The sequence below is a fragment of the Leptidea sinapis genome, chromosome 17 (genome assembly GCF_905404315.1).
Source record: "Leptidea sinapis chromosome 17, ilLepSina1.1, whole genome shotgun sequence".
Lineage (NCBI taxonomy): Eukaryota > Metazoa > Arthropoda > Insecta > Lepidoptera > Pieridae > Leptidea > Leptidea sinapis.
The window spans coordinates 7,440,066-7,458,255 of NC_066281.1; the positions used below are offsets into that span (position 1 = coordinate 7,440,066).

At 34.7% G+C, this 18,190-nt stretch overlaps 2 protein-coding genes across 3 annotated transcripts in view; both read right to left on the reverse strand.

Moving 5' to 3' along the window:
• The window catches only part of LOC126969265 (blue-sensitive opsin-like), a 29,109-nt gene that overhangs the window by 9,234 nt on the left and 1,685 nt on the right, over window positions 1-18,190 (reverse strand). The window contains exons 2-4 of one of the 2 annotated variants that reach the window (XM_050814644.1): window positions 7,591-7,941; window positions 7,183-7,314; window positions 5,782-5,926 (exon numbers count right to left, since the gene is read on the reverse strand). In XM_050814644.1, the coding sequence (XP_050670601.1) occupies window positions 5,782-5,926; window positions 7,183-7,264 (227 nt within the window). In that variant the 5' untranslated portion in view covers window positions 7,265-7,314; window positions 7,591-7,941. The remainder of the gene's footprint in view (window positions 1-5,781; window positions 5,927-7,182; window positions 7,315-7,590; window positions 7,942-18,190) is intronic. The other variant, XM_050814643.1, reaches the window with a different exon arrangement.
• LOC126969260 (rhodopsin, GQ-coupled-like) lies at window positions 8,162-18,026 on the reverse strand. Its single transcript, XM_050814634.1, has 7 exons — window positions 17,884-18,026; window positions 15,232-15,394; window positions 15,024-15,151; window positions 12,751-12,973; window positions 10,026-10,110; window positions 8,644-8,790; window positions 8,162-8,471 (listed from the first exon to the last, which is right to left on the reverse strand). The coding sequence occupies exons 1-7, from the start codon at window positions 17,978-17,980 to the stop codon at window positions 8,340-8,342; spliced, it is 975 nt and encodes a 324-aa protein (XP_050670591.1). The 5' UTR covers window positions 17,981-18,026; the 3' UTR covers window positions 8,162-8,339.

Genomic DNA, 18,190 nt, shown 5'->3' on the forward strand with positions numbered 1-18,190 from the left:
TGATAAAGATAGTTGGAAATAATGTTTCTAATTTTTTTTTATGAATATTGTTATATCATGATGACTTTCACTAAATCTAATATATAAAATTCTCGTGTCGCGGTGTTTGTAGTTAAACTCCTTCAAACGGCTTGACCGATTCTCATGAAATTTTGAGTGCATATTGAATCGGACAACATCTATTTTTCATCCCCCTAAATGTTAAGGGTGGTCCACGCCAAAATTTTTTTTTACTGATTTTGACATTTTTTTTATATTTGTTTGATTATGAGTCTGCATTAAAAAATACATACAACTTCAAATTTTCACCCATCTACGATCTACAGTTACTTTTTTATCGCGATTTTAATATCGGCAATAAAACGTTTGCTGGGTCAGCTAGTAACTTATAAAGATTTACAGTGAATAAAGACTTTTTGGAATTGAATTACTTTTATACTCTTACTGTATTACTGAACAATTATTACGTTGAAGGTATATAGTCATATTTTTACTGGCGGGTGTTGCCATAATCAAATCAAATCAAAATCAATTTATTCATGTAGGTCACGGAAATGAGACCTATGAATGTGCAAAAATATATTTTTCTAATTGAATTTACCGCCACTTCGTAAAGGGTAGGTAATGGGAATCGTTGACGATCGCAGTAGATGTTGGCGCTCTTTTAGAAGGATACTGCTGCCCATCCTCCATTCTTTTTATCTCTTAGTCACCTACGACACCCACAGGAGGGAGGAGATGGATTGGTGCTATTCTTGTGCGACACCCTACGCGCAATGGCCGTTGGGGCAGTAAAATCCAACACCCGGGTAAAAACCACGTACCGGAAGACCTAGAGTTGGTAGCCCCCCAAAGATGGACCGACGATCTGACCCAGGTCGCCGGAATACGTTGGATGAGGGCAGCGCAGGACCAATCGTCGTGGCGTGGAGGTCTTCCAGCTGAAAAAGAGGTAGATCTTAATGCTATCCCGGCCTTACCCAAACGATATTCTTTTCCCAAACGTATGAGACGGAGATAATATGCAGCCCGTTGACAATTTCAATATATTTTTGGTGAAATGGTCAGTTTGGAAGAAAACTCTTATCACCTTCTAGATCGTAATAAAATACTTAAATTTTGATGTCCATTGGTTCAGAATAATATAAAAGGCATAAAAGGCATTTATTTTCTCAAAATTGATTCCTTTAGAATTCTTTTTAATGTAATTTCTTATACTAATCTTTCTAACTGCATATGCCGCAGAGCTGAGTCTATCTGCTAGATGGGTAATATGTGGACCCCACTGAAGCTTTTTATCTAACGTGATACCCAAGAAGACCGTAGTGTCCACAAGTTCCAATCTCTGGTCATTTATAAGTACGTTGGTTTGTACCTCCGCTGTGTTTGGTGTAATGAACCGTAAACACTTTATTTTTTTACTGTTTAAGTGCAGATTATTCGTCTCAAACCAACGTACTATCTTTGAGAGTGCATTGCTTACCTCGTCATCAATATCCGCACGTCGCTGCACTTTAAGAATAAGTGAAGTATCATCAGCAAACAATACAATCTCATGGCTATCATCTACCACAAACGGTAGATCGTTAATATATATAAGAAACAAGAAAGGACCGAGAATAGAACCCTGTGGTACACCTATTCCCACAGGTTTACCCGAAGACCGTTTGCCATTTACATCGACCATCTGAACTCTTTCGCTTAAATATGATTTTAACAGATTTAGGGCTCTATTTTTTACTCCATAATGTTTTAGTTTTAGGAGTAAAGTTTCATGGTGGACGCAGTCAAATGCTTTTGACAAATCACAAAAAATGCCCAATGTCAAAGATGTGCTCAATGAGTCTAGTACCCGCATTAATTGTTGATAAGCCCCTAGTGAAACCAAACTGATTTTTGTTCATTAATTTACAAAAATGCATTTGTAGCTGTTGAAGCAAAAGTTTTTCAAAAATTTTACTATAAACAGGCAGCACTGAAATAGGTCTGAAATTAGCAGGGACAAAAGAACTGCCCGATTTAAAGAAAGGTTTAACTTTGCTGTATTTCATGAGGTCAGGGAACACACCCTCATCTATGCATTCATTAAATATTATTGCTAATTCAGGTGCTATAATGTCAAATATGTATTTTACAATATTAGTCGAATGGCCCCATAGGTCTTTTGTATTTTTTAGGTTAATTAATTTGAATATTTTTATTATATCGCTACCTGTAACATACTTAAATTTCAAATCAGTGGAAGATACTGGTACGTGTAATTTAAGCATATCATATGCTGCTTTTGTCGAAGAGTTAAGGTCTTTGGTCGTGACAATCGGGATTTCGGAGAAGTATTTATCAAATTCATTTGCAATTTCTATTTCCGAATTTATAACGCGATTATTAATATTTAAACAGATAGAGGTGTTACGGCAATTCGATCTACCAGTTTCATTGTTAATTACACTCCAAGTCGCTTTTACTTTATTATTACTGTTTTTAATTTTATCTTCAATGAAACGTGTTTTCGCTTCATGACAAACTACTTTAAAGAGCTTGGAGTATTTTTTTATATATATTTTAAAATTCTTCACTAATCTTGTAATGTTTCTCATAATAAAGGTCATATAAGCGTTTACGACTTTTGTGGATACCCATTGTTGCCCAATCATTAAAACATTGTTTGTTTTTTACTGTCACCGTTACTGGAGTAAAAATCCTGTCAAATTCCTCACAGAAGGAATTGAAGACTAAGTTATAGTGAAAATTAGCAGTTTCACCACAGTATAAAAATGGTATCGTATTTACCAAATTATTTCTAAACCTCTCAAGACGGCTACCCGTAACTGGTATAATCGTCATCTTTTTTGGTCTGACATTGTCCAATCTTGTATTTACTTTTATAAGTTGCCCACTATGGTCGGACTGAAGATTATTAATTATGAATTTAATAGTAATAGTAACATCTGTAAAAATATTATCTAAACAGGTTGCTGTTGTAGAAGTGATTCTAGTAGGTTCCCAAAATACATTGAACAAATTAAAACTTTGAAATAAATTTTTAATGCTTGTACAATTGGCCGAAGGTTCAAGCAAGTTTATATTAAAATCTCTACAAACTATAATTGACTTGCTGGTTTTGCTAAATTTTGATAGTACCTCCTCCATTCTATGTTGGTATTGTTCATATGATGCAATGGGGGGGCGGTATACACTTACAATAATAAATTGCTCTAGTTCTATACAAGCTATCTCAATTAACTAATTGAGATAGCTTAACAACTGTTCTATAAAGAGACTAACAATATCTCTTCTATTTTTACATTTTAATCTATTATTAATAATAATTAGGGAACCTCCACGTATTGCCCTACTTCTACAAAACGAACTGACTACTTTATGTTCTCTAAAACTAAACTGGAGCTGATGACTCTTACGCCAATGTTCTGTAATACATAATATATCTATATTAAAGCAGCTCAAAAACAATTCAATTTCTAATTCCTTAATTGAGATACCTTGTATATTCTGGTGAACAATATTTATCAGCTTTATATTATGATTATCTATAGCAGTAACATTTATATTTGGTGAATGTTGCCTATTTTGCATGATATTGCAAGAGTTGTCCTCCCTTGTCATATAACTTAATTTAAATTAATTGAAGAAAAATCTTCATTGTTATATTTTTGTACATTAGTACTAATACATTCCCCAATAGAGGCATGTTTATTAAATAATACTACAGAGGAAGTAGTTTGTTGACTAAGACTATAAGCTACTAAAGTAGCCAACTAAAGCGCCATTTGTTTCCGAAGCGGTAGTAGTATCTAGTATATTAGAAATGACAAGAATTCAAAAGGAATCAATTTTGAGAAAATGCCTTTTTTTTCTTTGTAAAAAAATACAATACACTGTCAAAGTTTGAACGAGAAAAAACCGTTACCTATAACTTTTTAGTTTTATGAAATTTGGAAAAATATGCGTACAAGCGTAGTTTATTATTATTATAATCATATCCTAAAAAATCATCAAAATTGGATATTATAAAGGAATAGAAAAATATTTTTGGTCTTTATATGAACAAGTAGGGAACTTCAAAAAATGCTATTGGAAGTGATAACCTTTTTAGGCAAGCTGGTCACTTCGTTTTGTAGGTATTTAACGAGATTCAGCTGTCACGGTCCGGTATTTAACGCTCGTTTAGATGAAGTCGCCTTGTTTTTTACTCTTTCGTGAGAACGTCGAATGATCAAAATGGAACCAACTATTGACGGAGTATTATTTTTTTTTTAAATTTAACAAATAATCAATTAAAACCATTCATTAATTCATATTTTATTTATGTATCATCAACCAATTATCTGAGAAATTTATATGCAGTGGGAGGCTCCTATGCACAGGATGCCGGCTAGATTATGGGTACCACAACGGCGCCTATTTCTATTCTTATATATTTCTTCAACGGATGGTAATTGTCTCGTCCCTCATTGTCATAATAAAAATACAATCATTATAATTTAAATTATAAATGTTATTACTACTATATACTAATATTCATTACTTTATGTGTATTCGTACAAACCAATATTTATTAACACTTTTAGGTTCATGAAGACGATGACAAAACATACTAGATCACGAATTAGACCTATTGAGACACCTTCACCGGAATACAGTCCAAATAAAACGAATTAAATAAAAAAAGCTATGGAGCGAAACAGAAAGATAATGTGTGGCGTTGCGAGTGATGGAGAAGACAGACCTTTCCTTAGGACGTCACAACTCTCTTAAAGATCTCACTTTCATGTTACTTCAGGTAACAAAAAATTTTAACGACATATATATCATACTAGAATTTCTAACATACTTTTAAATTATGAAGCAATTTTTTAGTCGAACAACTTATGACAAAATTAATTAATTACTAATTATAAAGTAAACTAATATTATTAAAGCAAAATGAGTGAGAAAATTAAAAGTATACATAATTATATTCCATAATTAATTCCGTAAAATCTTCTCGTCCCAAATACCACAGTGTCTGAAGACGAAGGTTTTCAACCAGTGTGTGTTGCCAGTGATGACCTACGGTACGCAGACGTGGTCGCTAACTATGGCCCTCATGAGAAAGCTAAATAAAGCTAAAATAGAGAGGGCTATGCTCGGAGTTTCCCTGCGAGATCGAATCAGAAATGAGGAGATCCGTAGGAGAACCAAAGTTACCGACATAGTCCAAATGATTGCGAAACTGAAGCGGCAGTGGGCAGGGCACATAGATCGTAGTAGTAGGTAGATGTCCCCCCACAAGATAATAATAATAATATTGACACACTTTTTACACAAATTATCTTGCCCCAAGTTAAGCATATATAGCCTGTGTTATGGGTTACAAGACAATGATATATTTAATACAATATACTTACTTAAACATACATAAATTCATATAAACATTCATAAATACATTTAAACATCCATGACTCGGAAACAAACATCCAAATTCATCATATAAATGCTTGCACCTACCGGGATTCGAACCCGGGACCGCTAGCTTTACTAAGCTAGAGGTCCCGGTAGGATCGCTAACCACTCGGCTATACAGGTCGTCGAAAAAGAGAAGATGAACCGACGATCTGGTCAAGATCGCTGGAATACGTTGGATAAGGGCAGCGCAGGACCGATCGTCGTAGAAATCTTAGGGGGAGGCCTTTGTCCAGCAGTGGACGTCTTCCAGCTGATGATGATGATAATGATACATAATTATATATTATGTTCAATGAAAACAACATTAGTACTCACCTCCCAGAGATTAAATAGTAAATTACTCTTCGCAAACCAGTGGCCATTGTGAAATAAATCAGATTGCGGTAGCTCAGATCAAATCGTAGATTTGTTAACAAACCCATCAAGCTTGCAATTATACTTAGCACTGTAGATACCAGTTCTACAAACACAACAATTAAACGAATCATAAAAACATAGAAGAATCAAATAAATTATTAACTTTTTACTAATTCATCTCTACTCTTCTTGTCATCATACTCAGAGTCAAGCAGAGTAGGTACTAATTGGACGTAGTCCCTGGAAAACGTTCCAAGCCACAAACATCACATTTTAAAGGAAATCGTGTTTACTGTTTGATAAATATTAGTGTATTCCAATCATTTGAGGCAACTAAGTCATGATGTCATTAATTAAAGAGTGATAGTAGGGCTGCCATTTTTTGTCAGTCCGTTAATATGAATCACGTGACCAGTTTGTGTTCTTAACTCAATCCCGACATGATTGTGGTTTGGAACATTTTTCTGGAATTATGTCCAATTATACATGTTTACTTTTAAGATAAAGCTAAATAGTAAAAGCCTAGCTCAAAAATTAATGCATAAAAATATATACACTTCACTTCTGACAATCTAAATTATACTCAAACTTCTTTACCGATTGTCAAGAAATCAAGTTCAATCAAATTGTTGAATGAACTCATCTGTGGTGTTTCCAGATTAGAAACAAGACCTTTAAAAACACATATTTTCTCAAATACGTTGCAATTACACGTCAAAGTCAAAGGCAAATAGACTTTATTCAAATAGGTCTAAACTTAACGCTTTTGAATGGTTACTATAAATATTTAATTTAAATTACTAAATCTAAGAGAGAATCAAAGAAGAAGAAAAAGAGAATAAATCTAAGAAATAATCTAGAGAGAAGAGATATAGTACAGATAAATAAGATAAAAGGGATAACTAAGTTCAAAAAAGTTCAAAAAGTATACAGTAAATTGAAATGGCGCTGGACAGGACATATGTTGAGTGAAAAGAAAGAGAAAAAGAGATCAAAATTATAACCGAATGGTACCCTAGAGAAATCAAAGCAGAAGAAGACAGACAAAGAGATGGGAAGATGATTTTAAGAAAGCAGCGGGTACAGAATGGTTATATATAGCAAAAGATAGAGACAAGTGGAAAGCCTTAGAGGAGGCCTTTGTCGAAAGACAGCTGTTGCAAGGGGAGGACAACCGAATGCCAACGATAGCACCTAGAAAGTTCAAGTTCATGATATTTTGTTGCCTCTATTAAACTTATTAAAATAACAGCAATAAAGACATATTTTATTTACTAAATCTAAAAATATTCGGAAGAAGTAGAGCTCGTAAGACATCTGCTACTCTATCATCCCTGTCCATAAAAAAATCTCATTTACCTGTCATATATAATCCATTTTGTAACTCTGCAAAGTTCGCCTTATCAAATAAATAATCCCAATTACAATGTTCATGTGACATTTTTGCTTTGTGTTTAAACAAACAATCGCAGATATCGACTGAAGATTAATCTGTAATAATAATGTTAATGATACGACAGTTTTATAATGTAGTATCATATTACATGTGGTGTCTATAATACGTGTGTCTTCCTTGAACCTTGAACGGGTTTATTTACGCTCTGGATCCATCTTATTGTTTACTATTACAATATAACCACAAGCCGTCAAGAATAAAATAATAGAACAACTATAAATCTACTTAAATATCCAACGAGTTAAGTAAACTGTTGAAAAGTGATTATATTGAGAATCTTTGTATTATAGAGTGAAAACAGAAATACTTACTAATAAATAATATAAAAACGACCATATTATATCACTTTTATTCATCCTTACTAGACAGCCTGTTCAAAGTTTAATATTGTATTAAAAATGATTATCATCTCAGGGTGAAGCAATTACTGTAATGTTAATTCTTTTGTTTATGAAAAAGGATACAATACGGCTACATACGTAACGACATATTGTAGCGATATCATATTTTCAAAATGTGCAGTTAAATCGAAAGCCCTTAGTGTCTCCGCACGACACCGATGTCTGCTTCGATCGTCAGCTCTCCGCAGAAGCTTGCGTAAGAAACGTGTCATCCATGAAGACAATGATTATCCGCGAGTGCACAACGGACCTCGCCACCATCTGACAAACATTCACACGCATAGATAAAAAACTGTATAAAAGCAATCGATAACGATTAATCTAATAGAAATCACAACTGCCGCCATGAAACATTAGATCTGCAACGTTTAGTAATATAAACGCGATCAATAGATCTGCGCAAATCAGTTAGCGCAGATTGATCGCTACGATATATCGTTACATATGTAGGCAACGGGGATTAGAAATAAATACCACAATATATTTCATATACATTTATTCACTTCTAGTTACATTTAAAATCGTCTATATTGCCGTCTTTCCCCAAATATCACGGGGTAATTTGTCAAATTCATCATAATATTGCCCCACATCGGTGGGGCCTGACCAAACTGCACTTGTGACATTCAAAAGAGACACTGAATCGCTTTATTTACGGACTAGTCTCTTCTATATCTGGCAGCTCTCTGAGGAGGCAGAAGTGCGTACTGCTTCCGCATACGTCCCAATAAAGCCGCTCGTATTCTGTCGTCGCCTGATAAATAACAAAATACCGGAACACATGTTGCTGCCTATAAATAAGAACAAATACAATACTGTAAAATAAATGATTGAATTTGTGACACACATTTTATTTATGTGTCAAAGTACCTATTTAATTAAAAATATGCTACCTTACATTTCTATAAACAACATTAATTTCAAAAAAATATTTGTTACGACAGATATAAATGTAATCAGTACCTCGGAAGATATGGGAGCAATGACTGCTAGTACCGGCGATACATGAGGCTGGTAGCCGTAGAGAAGTAGAGGAAACCACTGGCTTCCAGCCAAAATGGCCGCCGGAATCCATAGAGCCAGAGTTATGACACTGAGCGCATGAATACACTGTCGGATTAAAAATTATTCGTGAGTTTTGAGGAACACTCGTTTGGAACGAAGTTTCTTTCCTAGTATAGTATTATTGATGTCAAATTTATTTATCTACGAATGAGAGTTATTAGCGTAGTCGTCACGATTTACGCGCCATCTTGTTTCTTTTTAAGTTCAATATAGTGACGTAAAGAATAATATTATATTAATTTGAAAGTGATAAAATAGAAAGACTTATTTGTGTACAGGTGTATAATAATAAAATAGCTCTAAATTAATACGGAAAACCTTATGTACCCAATTTCTGTGAAGTTGTTAATAGTTGAAACTGGATTAGTTATTTTAGTGATTATGTATTCTGGTACACACACATTTTTTTTATTATTATGTATTAACAAATACAAATATTTGAATTAATAGCGTCGGAGAGCAAGTTTTTTTCACAAAATAATAAAAATAAAATAATAACACAGCATAATAATCGAAAGAAACAAACAAATTTATATTATGCTTTACTTATTCATAACATCTATACATATTAAAAAAAATGGAGTGTCTGTTTGTAATATTGAAATAACGCTCGTTATGATAGTTGTTCACTCTAGTTTGTCTCTGAATTAAAGAAGCCTACAGCTGCCAGAAAACTTCTCATTACCGCCATTACCAAAGAGGATGTAAATACTTCGTAATAAGAAGCGGGACTGCCTGAGTAAAAATTTAAATTTAGTTTATTATAAAATGTGCAGTGAAATTTCACATAAGTTTGAAATAGTAATTACAATTGGGCGACGAAGTATAATCCGGTTAAGTTTGAAAGCAAACAGTTGCATAAAACGTAGTGGATTTCGGCTTTCTCCGTTTTTTACAAGGTTATAGCCGTCATCTGTCAATCTATCAATGACTGCACGTTTCATGCAATCGAGTGAATCGCTTTTTTCTTAAAGAGTTTCGCTAGGCTGGCCTTAACCGGTTAAAATTTAAGGGGGTCATAATAATATGCAGCTCCTGAATGCATCATGGAGGCTTATGATATGTGGGTAGATAAAGTAGTGTATGCAACTGTATATAATTAAAATACTCGTGTGATGCTATTGTGAACCCACACTAATGTTTCATGCCCTTCATTATGTATCTACAGTCACATATACTACTAAAATATAGATCACAAAAATAGATGAAGTTTTCACTTCTGCCCTGTGGTCTTAGCATACTGTTTTTTTTTGTGAAAAATGGAGAATAATTTTAAATACCTTTGTTAAATGTTTTTCCTCTCGAAGTTCACTTGTTCTATAGTAAATTCTCTCTAACCGGTTTGCTTTTCCCATATAATAAAATCTAAAACAAAGCAAATGCCACTGTTCAAAATTACAGTATTAGTTAGTTTATTAGTTATTATTACATAATGTATTAATATTATTTACACAAAATAAGTATTTCTCACGAAGGTTTCACCAAATAATTAACCCCTTAAGCATTAAATTCGTTTTAATTAGTTAAAATTATGTATGTTATTCCAAAAAAAATTTCTCACGTTTGTACAACAAGCAATTTATCAGGCAAAACGTGCTCTCGCATAGCCATCTGCAGTTCACCGGGATTTGAAAATTATCAAATAAAAAATGGAGTATAAGTTACGTTAAGTATTAAATTACACGTTTATCAGTAAACATAAAAAATAAAACAGTTTCAAAAAATTATCCCACGAAAAATCATTATAGTATTTTATGCAACAGTTGTATAATGAGGGTTAAAATACACGAGTGGCATGGGTAGCGATTTGAGTCGCAGGCGATCATCATAAATGACACCACAAGCGTTTTTTGACCTACTTATACAACGTGTCGCATACAATATTTTTTGTACGACTTGGTAATAAAACAAACGATACACCAAAAATACGGCCAAAAGGGGAAAATTGAAAATAACAAAATTTACCTAGCAGCATCTTGGCCAATTACATAAACAAGTTTTTTTTAATAAGTTGACATTAAAATTTTTAGTCTTACTAGACTTAATTATATAAAATTATTATAAAAATATGAAAATATTATGTATTTATACTTAAACTTATACTACGTGTTACTCACATTTCTATGAAATATACCATACCTAACCACCGACTAGTAACAAAAAAAAGGACTCCGTTTCACCTTACATAACAGTGTAGCACCAAAACAAGCCGATTAACGTGTAAATACATAGCCCCACGCACACACTTACACTACTACAGGCCGATAGGCCGCCATTATGAATTGTCATTGTCTGTGACAGATCAGTTTGCGTCTCAATAAAATATTGTAAAAATGTCGTCGTACGTTGTGAAAAAGTGTAAGAACGATGCTTTATAAGTATTTGTGATACGAACGATACTTTATAAGAAAAAATTGTGTAACTAGTATCCCCCGTAACCGCACACACACTAGCATAACGGTGCTTCACTTGCTAATATCACGGCGCGGAGTCCTTCGTTTTTTACTCGTCTTTGTACCTAACCTAGATTTAGTTGTCTGTGGCACCAAAACAACTGTGCTTTTTGGCGACATTAAAGTACTGTAAGCAATGCTTTTTTTAGGCCATAGAGTATAGACTTGTGTAAAGACTTAATAAAGTATGTACTTCTATTACTGATCCTGGCTATACAAATCACAGAAAAAAGTAGAGGAGTAGAAAAACAAATTTAAATGACTGTTGTTGTGTGGTCGTACAATTCACAATTTTATTAATGAATCGCTAGATAAACTCGACCTTGCGCTCCTGCCTCATTTCTGTCACCACGTTGGTTCCTTTCCGCCACAAGCAAGATTGTTACACTTCCATTGATAACGTCTTAATGAGAATTATGCCCATAATATTGGTCAGGATTTTTGAAAATCTAAGCATTACACTAAACACATAAAAATCTATTTACTATTCTAGTTATGCTTGGACCGGGATACCGCAAGGGTATATTCTTGGACTGTTCCTCTTCCTTATCTATATAAATGATCTTCCTATTCTTATAGAGAAAAAACATAAGGTAGTATTGTTTGCGGACGACACTTCACTGATTTTCAAAGTGAAAAGAAACCAAGCTATGTATGACGAAGTGAACGATATTTTATCTGACATCGTGTTCTGGTTTAGCGCTAATAACCTATTGTTAAATAGCAAGAAAACTAAATACATTAAATTTACCGTACCAAATGTCAAAAATGTAAATGCAAATGTTTTGTTAAACGGAGAGGTGATAGAACCGGTGGAATCTGCTATATTTCTTGGCATAACTCTAGATTCCAAATTACAATGGGGCCCCCATATTGAAGGATTGGCGAACAGACTTAGTTCTGCAGCATACGCGGTTAAAAAGATTAGACAATTAACTGACATAGATACGGCAGATACGAGAATCATTGAGAGCAAAATTCAAAGAAATTAACATCTTGACTGTTGCTTCTCAATATATTCTTGATAATGTAATGTATGTTCATAGGCACATAAGTGAATTTGCCAGAAACTGTCATAACCATAATGTTAACACCAGGAACAGACATAAACTGATGATGCCTACTACTCGGCTAAGTCGAGTTAGTAAGTCTTTTGTTGGGCGATGTATATGCTTTTACAACAAGATCCCAGAAAATGTTCAAAACAAAAGTATTACGATATTCAAAAGAATTGTTAAAAAACGTTTGTGTGGTAAATGTTACTATAACATAAATGACTTTCTTAGTGATACCACAGATTGGGAATGGAGCGACCGCCCTCAGGCTATTAAATAATAAGTTTAATTGATGATGATTAAATTAATTGTAAAACATATTTTTGATAAAAAAAAGCCCACTGAGTTTGTTGCGCCCATTCTTCTCAGGCCTGAGGCATTCATTTTGGAATGGGTGGTAGTTTTTTGACTTTCAATAAGTGATTTCACATCCTATTTTGAATGAAAATATTTGAATTTGAAACTTGAATTAACAACAACTGAATTAAAAATCTTACATTCCAACAACTGGTATGACACCACAGACTATGGTATACGGCACAGCATATCCCAAGTGTCTCCCGCCGTCTGCGCTTGATGGCCATAAGAAAGTGCAGACAGTCCCAGTAGCATCACAAGAGTAAATCCCAAATCCAAACAGTGGCGGGGTTGCAAAGAGCACGGCGTTCATCCAGCTCACAGCTATTAAAATCCAATAATACCTCACGTACACTAATTTTTCTGAAACAATATTGAAATAAATGGCTCTACATTTTTCTTATCTTACACCGTATATGTTACAACACACACATTACTTTTGGGACAATGAAGGTACTAAAACTCGGACGGATGGCTCAGTGGGTAAGAGCGCTCGGATGGAATCCGAGAGGCAGGGGTTCCAGTCCCGCATCGTTCATAAATTTTGCTACAAATTAAATTTGTACATATAATCCCAGAGGTCAGGGATGCCACTTATAAATATCAAACTTGTTCTAGAAATCGATGAAGGTCATAAGGAAGGTGAATAAGCTACTAAAATCAGAAATCATTTGATTCAAACTCATGTCCTTTTATAGGGTTCCGTAGCCAAATGGCAAAAAACGGAACCCTAATGGATTAATCATGCCGGTCTCTGTACGGGTATTTCACAGCCTCTTTTTTCCAAAACTATAAGAACTATACTGTTGAAACTTGGTAAGTAGATGATTGTGTATTTTTGTGTGAAAATGATCAACATTATCACACAAAAATAGAAAAAAAGCAATAAATATTGGGAGTTCCCCATACTTAGAACTGAAACTCAACAATTTATTGATAGATCTTCAAAAATGATATTGAGGTCTCTATTATTATATTTTTCTAAACTGAATAGTTTGCGTGAGAGACACTTCCAAAGTGGTAAAATGTATAACGTATAAATGATGAGAGCTCATTTGCGCCGTATGATTTTGAGCAATGATTTTTTGCCTTTTCCATTTAAATAATTTACGGAACCCTTCATGGGCGAGTCCGCCTCGCACTTGGCCGCTTTTTTCGTATAGACTTCTGTGTTGAATATATCCAATTGGCTTTTGGTGATGGAACGAAAAACTCAAGTGTATTAATGAGCATTGTTGGAAAGAACGAGGTAATTGAGTCCCTTATCTCAACTTCGACTTCCAACTTTTGAAGCTAAAAAGTAATTGTAAAAACACTGGAACGAATAGATTTCGCCAAGCAACAAATGAGATAAGTTTTCACTATTTAAACTTACTCACATTGTTAATTACAATAACTAAAACAATATAAATAGTAAATGTAAATAAAATACTTTTTAAAGGATTAAATATTTGTAACTTAAAATAAATACTTGTAACTGTATTTTTTACGGTACAAATACTATCTCGACTCCTGTCAACCGTTGTCCCCTCCCCTGCACTTTTACCAAGGTCACGAAACATCGGGTTAAACAAATAAATTATAATAAATGTAACTTTTACCCAAATACCTTAGGTATAAAATATAGTTATAAAAGATTGAAGATGAAAGGGTAGAACAAGTTACAGAATTCGTATATTTGGGTAGCATGTTTAGAAGAGACGGAAGATATGAAGGTGATATTGAAAGGAGAGTGACTGCAGGAAACGGTGTGAATGGAGCGCTGCGTGCCTTTATAAACGGTCAGACTGTGCGAATAGAAGCGCGAATGGCTGTACATAATGGAGTGCTTGTCGCCACGTTAATGTATGGACGTGAGAGTTGCGTATGGCAGAAGAAGCATAAAAGCAGAATTAACGTAGTTGAGATACGATCACTGCGTAGTATGTAAGGGTATGTGGGGTAAGACTGACTGATTCCGAATGCGGTAATACAAGGTCTGAAAAAGGAATGCTGAAATGGTTTGGACACGTGGAGCGAATGAGTGAAGAAAGAATGACGCATCAAATATATAAGGCAAGTGTGTGTGGGCAAGTCGGTCGCGGGAGACCGCGTAGAACATTCGTCGACCAAATTTGGGACGTTTTGAGAAAAGGAGAGGTCCAAAGCACCCGCAACCGGCGAGCATGTATGAAAAGAGTAATGAATGTAGAGGAAGCGCGAGAGGTTTGTAAGGATAGAAGCAAATGGCATTCTATTGTCTCTGCCTACCCCGACGGGAACAAGGCGTGAGTGTGTACGTATAGTTACAAGTTCGCGCGTTTAAATCCTTTAAAAAGTATTTTATTTAAATGTGTAAACCGCGTTAATCAAACAAAATATTATAATAGTATATTTTGTTATAGTTAAAGTATTAATGAAGAATTAAATTTACCTCTCCTTTTTTGTCTTGCGAGCATATACCTCTCCAGAACTAGCGTAAATAAAGCGGTCATTTGAAAAACACCAAGAAACTGATTTAGAAAAGCAAAAAGTTGGCATGACGCTGTTCCGTAGAGCCATCTAAAAACGAACAATAAATTAATTAGGAAAAAATGATAACTTCAAAGAAATCTGTCTAAAACGACTTAAATAGTTTTTACCTTTTAGCTATAGCGGATGACGCTGCAAATGGAAATCTAATCAAATTCCTGCCGAGTGATGCTGAGCAAAGATTGAGTACGAGGACATGGCTCCTGAATATGAGCAGGTGACTGTGGAGAAAAGTGGCAAAGAGCCAACCGTTGAGCAGCACCCCGAACACACCTGTTTGAAACTGATCATGTCAAACTCAAATTATAACAAGATAAATGAACAGGAAATGATATAGAAATAAATTAGATGCGTTACATGCGTCGGGTATATGCATACACTAAGGCAGGGTTGAACCAACTAACTATAGCAATAACAAACTTATTTAAGTACTGGTTAAGCAAAAAATTTTTCACCATTTGACAATATTTAACAAAGTTTGTAAACTGTTAATCGTAAACTTAAAAGCTATTGTTAATGTTAAATAGCGACCGGTCAAAAGCTTCAAATAAATATTCGATATTGACTTGATAGCCTTAGATCCTACTGCTCGATTCTGCAAGTATGTGTTCTATTGATAAAACTAATATTAAATAGCCAATTTTTTAACTTCCATGGTGGTTTATCATAAATAGTAAATAAAAACTTCAATTTTGTAATCAAATAAATAAAACAAGTAACTGTAAATAATCAACCCGGCAACCCTAATGGTGCAGCTGACTGAGAACTGGAAACCTTATTTTCTAAATTCTTTACATAATTTGCTTTAAAATGACGTTAAAATTATTTAAAAAAAGCAAATATTTCCAATTTGTATTAGAGAATTAATTATACTTAAATTAATTACAAGAAATTGCGGCCAATTTTTTATAGGCAACCTATACCTTACACATTTACATGCCGTAGTCAAATATTCAACAGTCCGTTTTGCGGAGTGCGCTAAAGCATTTTCCTGCTGAAGGACGATCCTCGAGGGCGCTGCTCTCGAATATTTTCCAAGACAACAGGCAAACAGCGATTGACATACCAGTCTGCATCAACTGTCCTTCCATCTTCTAGCACAACTGTCGCGAAATGACCTTTCCGACCAAAGAATGAGGCAATCATCTTTTTTCCATGACTTCTTCCTTTCTTTACCTTAGTTGGCCGATCCTCGAAAGGAAACACCCACTGAGCTGACGGTCTTTTGGTTTCGGATTCGTAGCAATATATCCAGCTTTCGTCACCTGTGACGATGTCAAATACAGCATTTGAGTCACCGCCATTGAACTTATCTAACATTTGGCGACACCAGTCCATGCGTATGTGTTTCTGGTCGTCGGTTAACTTTAACATATACCCATACTTATGGGGAATCCATCTGGTACAGAGCTTCCTGACGCCTAAATGTTCGTGTAATTTTTTTGAAATTGACTCATACCAATGCCTAGGTTTGCCCGTATCTGCTGATAGGTCACTCTCTTATCTTCCTCTATCATGCGTCGCACAGCACTGAACTTATCTTCAGTAGTCGCTGTCTAAGGACGTTCCTTACGCGGATCATCATTGAGATTGCTATGTCCACGCTTAAACTCGTTAAACCAATTGTAAATAGTGGGACGAGATGGGACTTCATTAAGAAATGCTAATCCCAGCCTTTCATAGCTTTGTTGTTGAGTAAGCTCACAACGAAAGTCATAATAAATCATTGACCGAATATTTTCTCGCGTTAGGTTAATTTTCACGTTTAACAAGAGTTTTAGATTTGCCGCCAATTCGCAAAAACAAATGACAAATGAATGGTATATACTACATTAGGTTACCAAAGAGTTCTTAAATTGAAATTCAAAAAAAGTTTCACTAGCAATGTTTCTAACCGGCAAGTTCTACGCATTTTCAGTGTTACCCACGTATAACATACTCCCTCAAAGTTCATTAAACAATAGTTTTATCAAAATAACATACCTGCAGAATCGAGCAGTGGGATCTTGTACTATTTCACTTTAATTTTTCAACACAGCTTTATTTATGCCAAGGAATACGATGGTGCAGCACATTCCCTTAAGTCAACTTTACCTTAAATTTGACTTAAACCTTAACTATAACAACTAAAATCATGCAACCTTTAAGCCTTAGAATATACTACCGTATAGACGACCTGACATGACAATAATGCGTAATCAATTTTGATTTATTAATATATGCTAGAAGCTTCATAAGAAAATAGTAAGAAGACAATGCCAAGCGTGGCTTACTTCTTACGAGCTCTAAATCAAAATCGGTTACAATAACAGATTCGCTTACGTTCTTTATCTTGTTGAATCTCCGTTAGAGATGTTCTTTATTTATGAAAATAAGAGATGAGACGAGCAGGACGTTCAGCTGATGATAATTGATACGCCCTGCCCATTACAATGCAGTGCTGCTCAAGAGTATTGAAAATCCCAAAACTTCTAAGCGGCACTACAATTGCGTTCATCACCTTGAGAAATAAGATGACAAATCTCATTTTCCCAGTAATTTCACTAGGTACGGCGCCAAATAGTATTGCTTACACATTACTGCTTCACGGCAGAAATGGCGCCGTTTTGGTACCCATAATCTAGCCGGCATCCTGTGCAAAGGAGCCTCCCACTGGTCCTTCATTCTCACACACTTTGTCTATACGTTAGTATATTGTTATAGGTACATGTAGACAATAATAGCAATTAAAGTAAGTATTATAAATCATCAGGAAAACTCACCGAAAACAATTAAACAACCACCTAACAACGTTTTGTATGAACTATCAAAGTAATACCACGGACACTCATTCATACTATAATCTAGCAACGACTGCATTTCTTCTGTTTTATTATAACTAGTCAATTTAGGCACCAATGTAAGGGGGGCGAATGCCCTCAGACAATATCTGCAACGAAACTCAACAGTAGCGACGTCCATTAAGTTTTAGTTACGCCAACTGAATTAGCAGTTGAAATGACCTGTTTGTTGTAAACAATGGCTGAGATCATGTTACACGACAGTAAAAGTACCTTTGAAGCAATGACG

Excerpts from the sequence above, each read along its gene's own strand:
- LOC126969260 (XM_050814634.1), bottom strand. The coding sequence starts at position 17,980 with ATGCAGTCGTTGCTAGATTATAGTATGAATGAGTGTCCGTGGTATTAC. Across the intron at positions 12,974-15,023 it reads CGCAAGACAAAAAAGGAGAG|AAAAATTAGTGTACGTGAGG; the intron begins GTAAATTTAATT and ends ATATTGTTTCAG. Across the intron at positions 8,472-8,643 it reads TTGCTCCCATATCTTCCGAG|GCAGCAACATGTGTTCCGGT; the intron begins GTACTGATTACA and ends TCTTATTTATAG.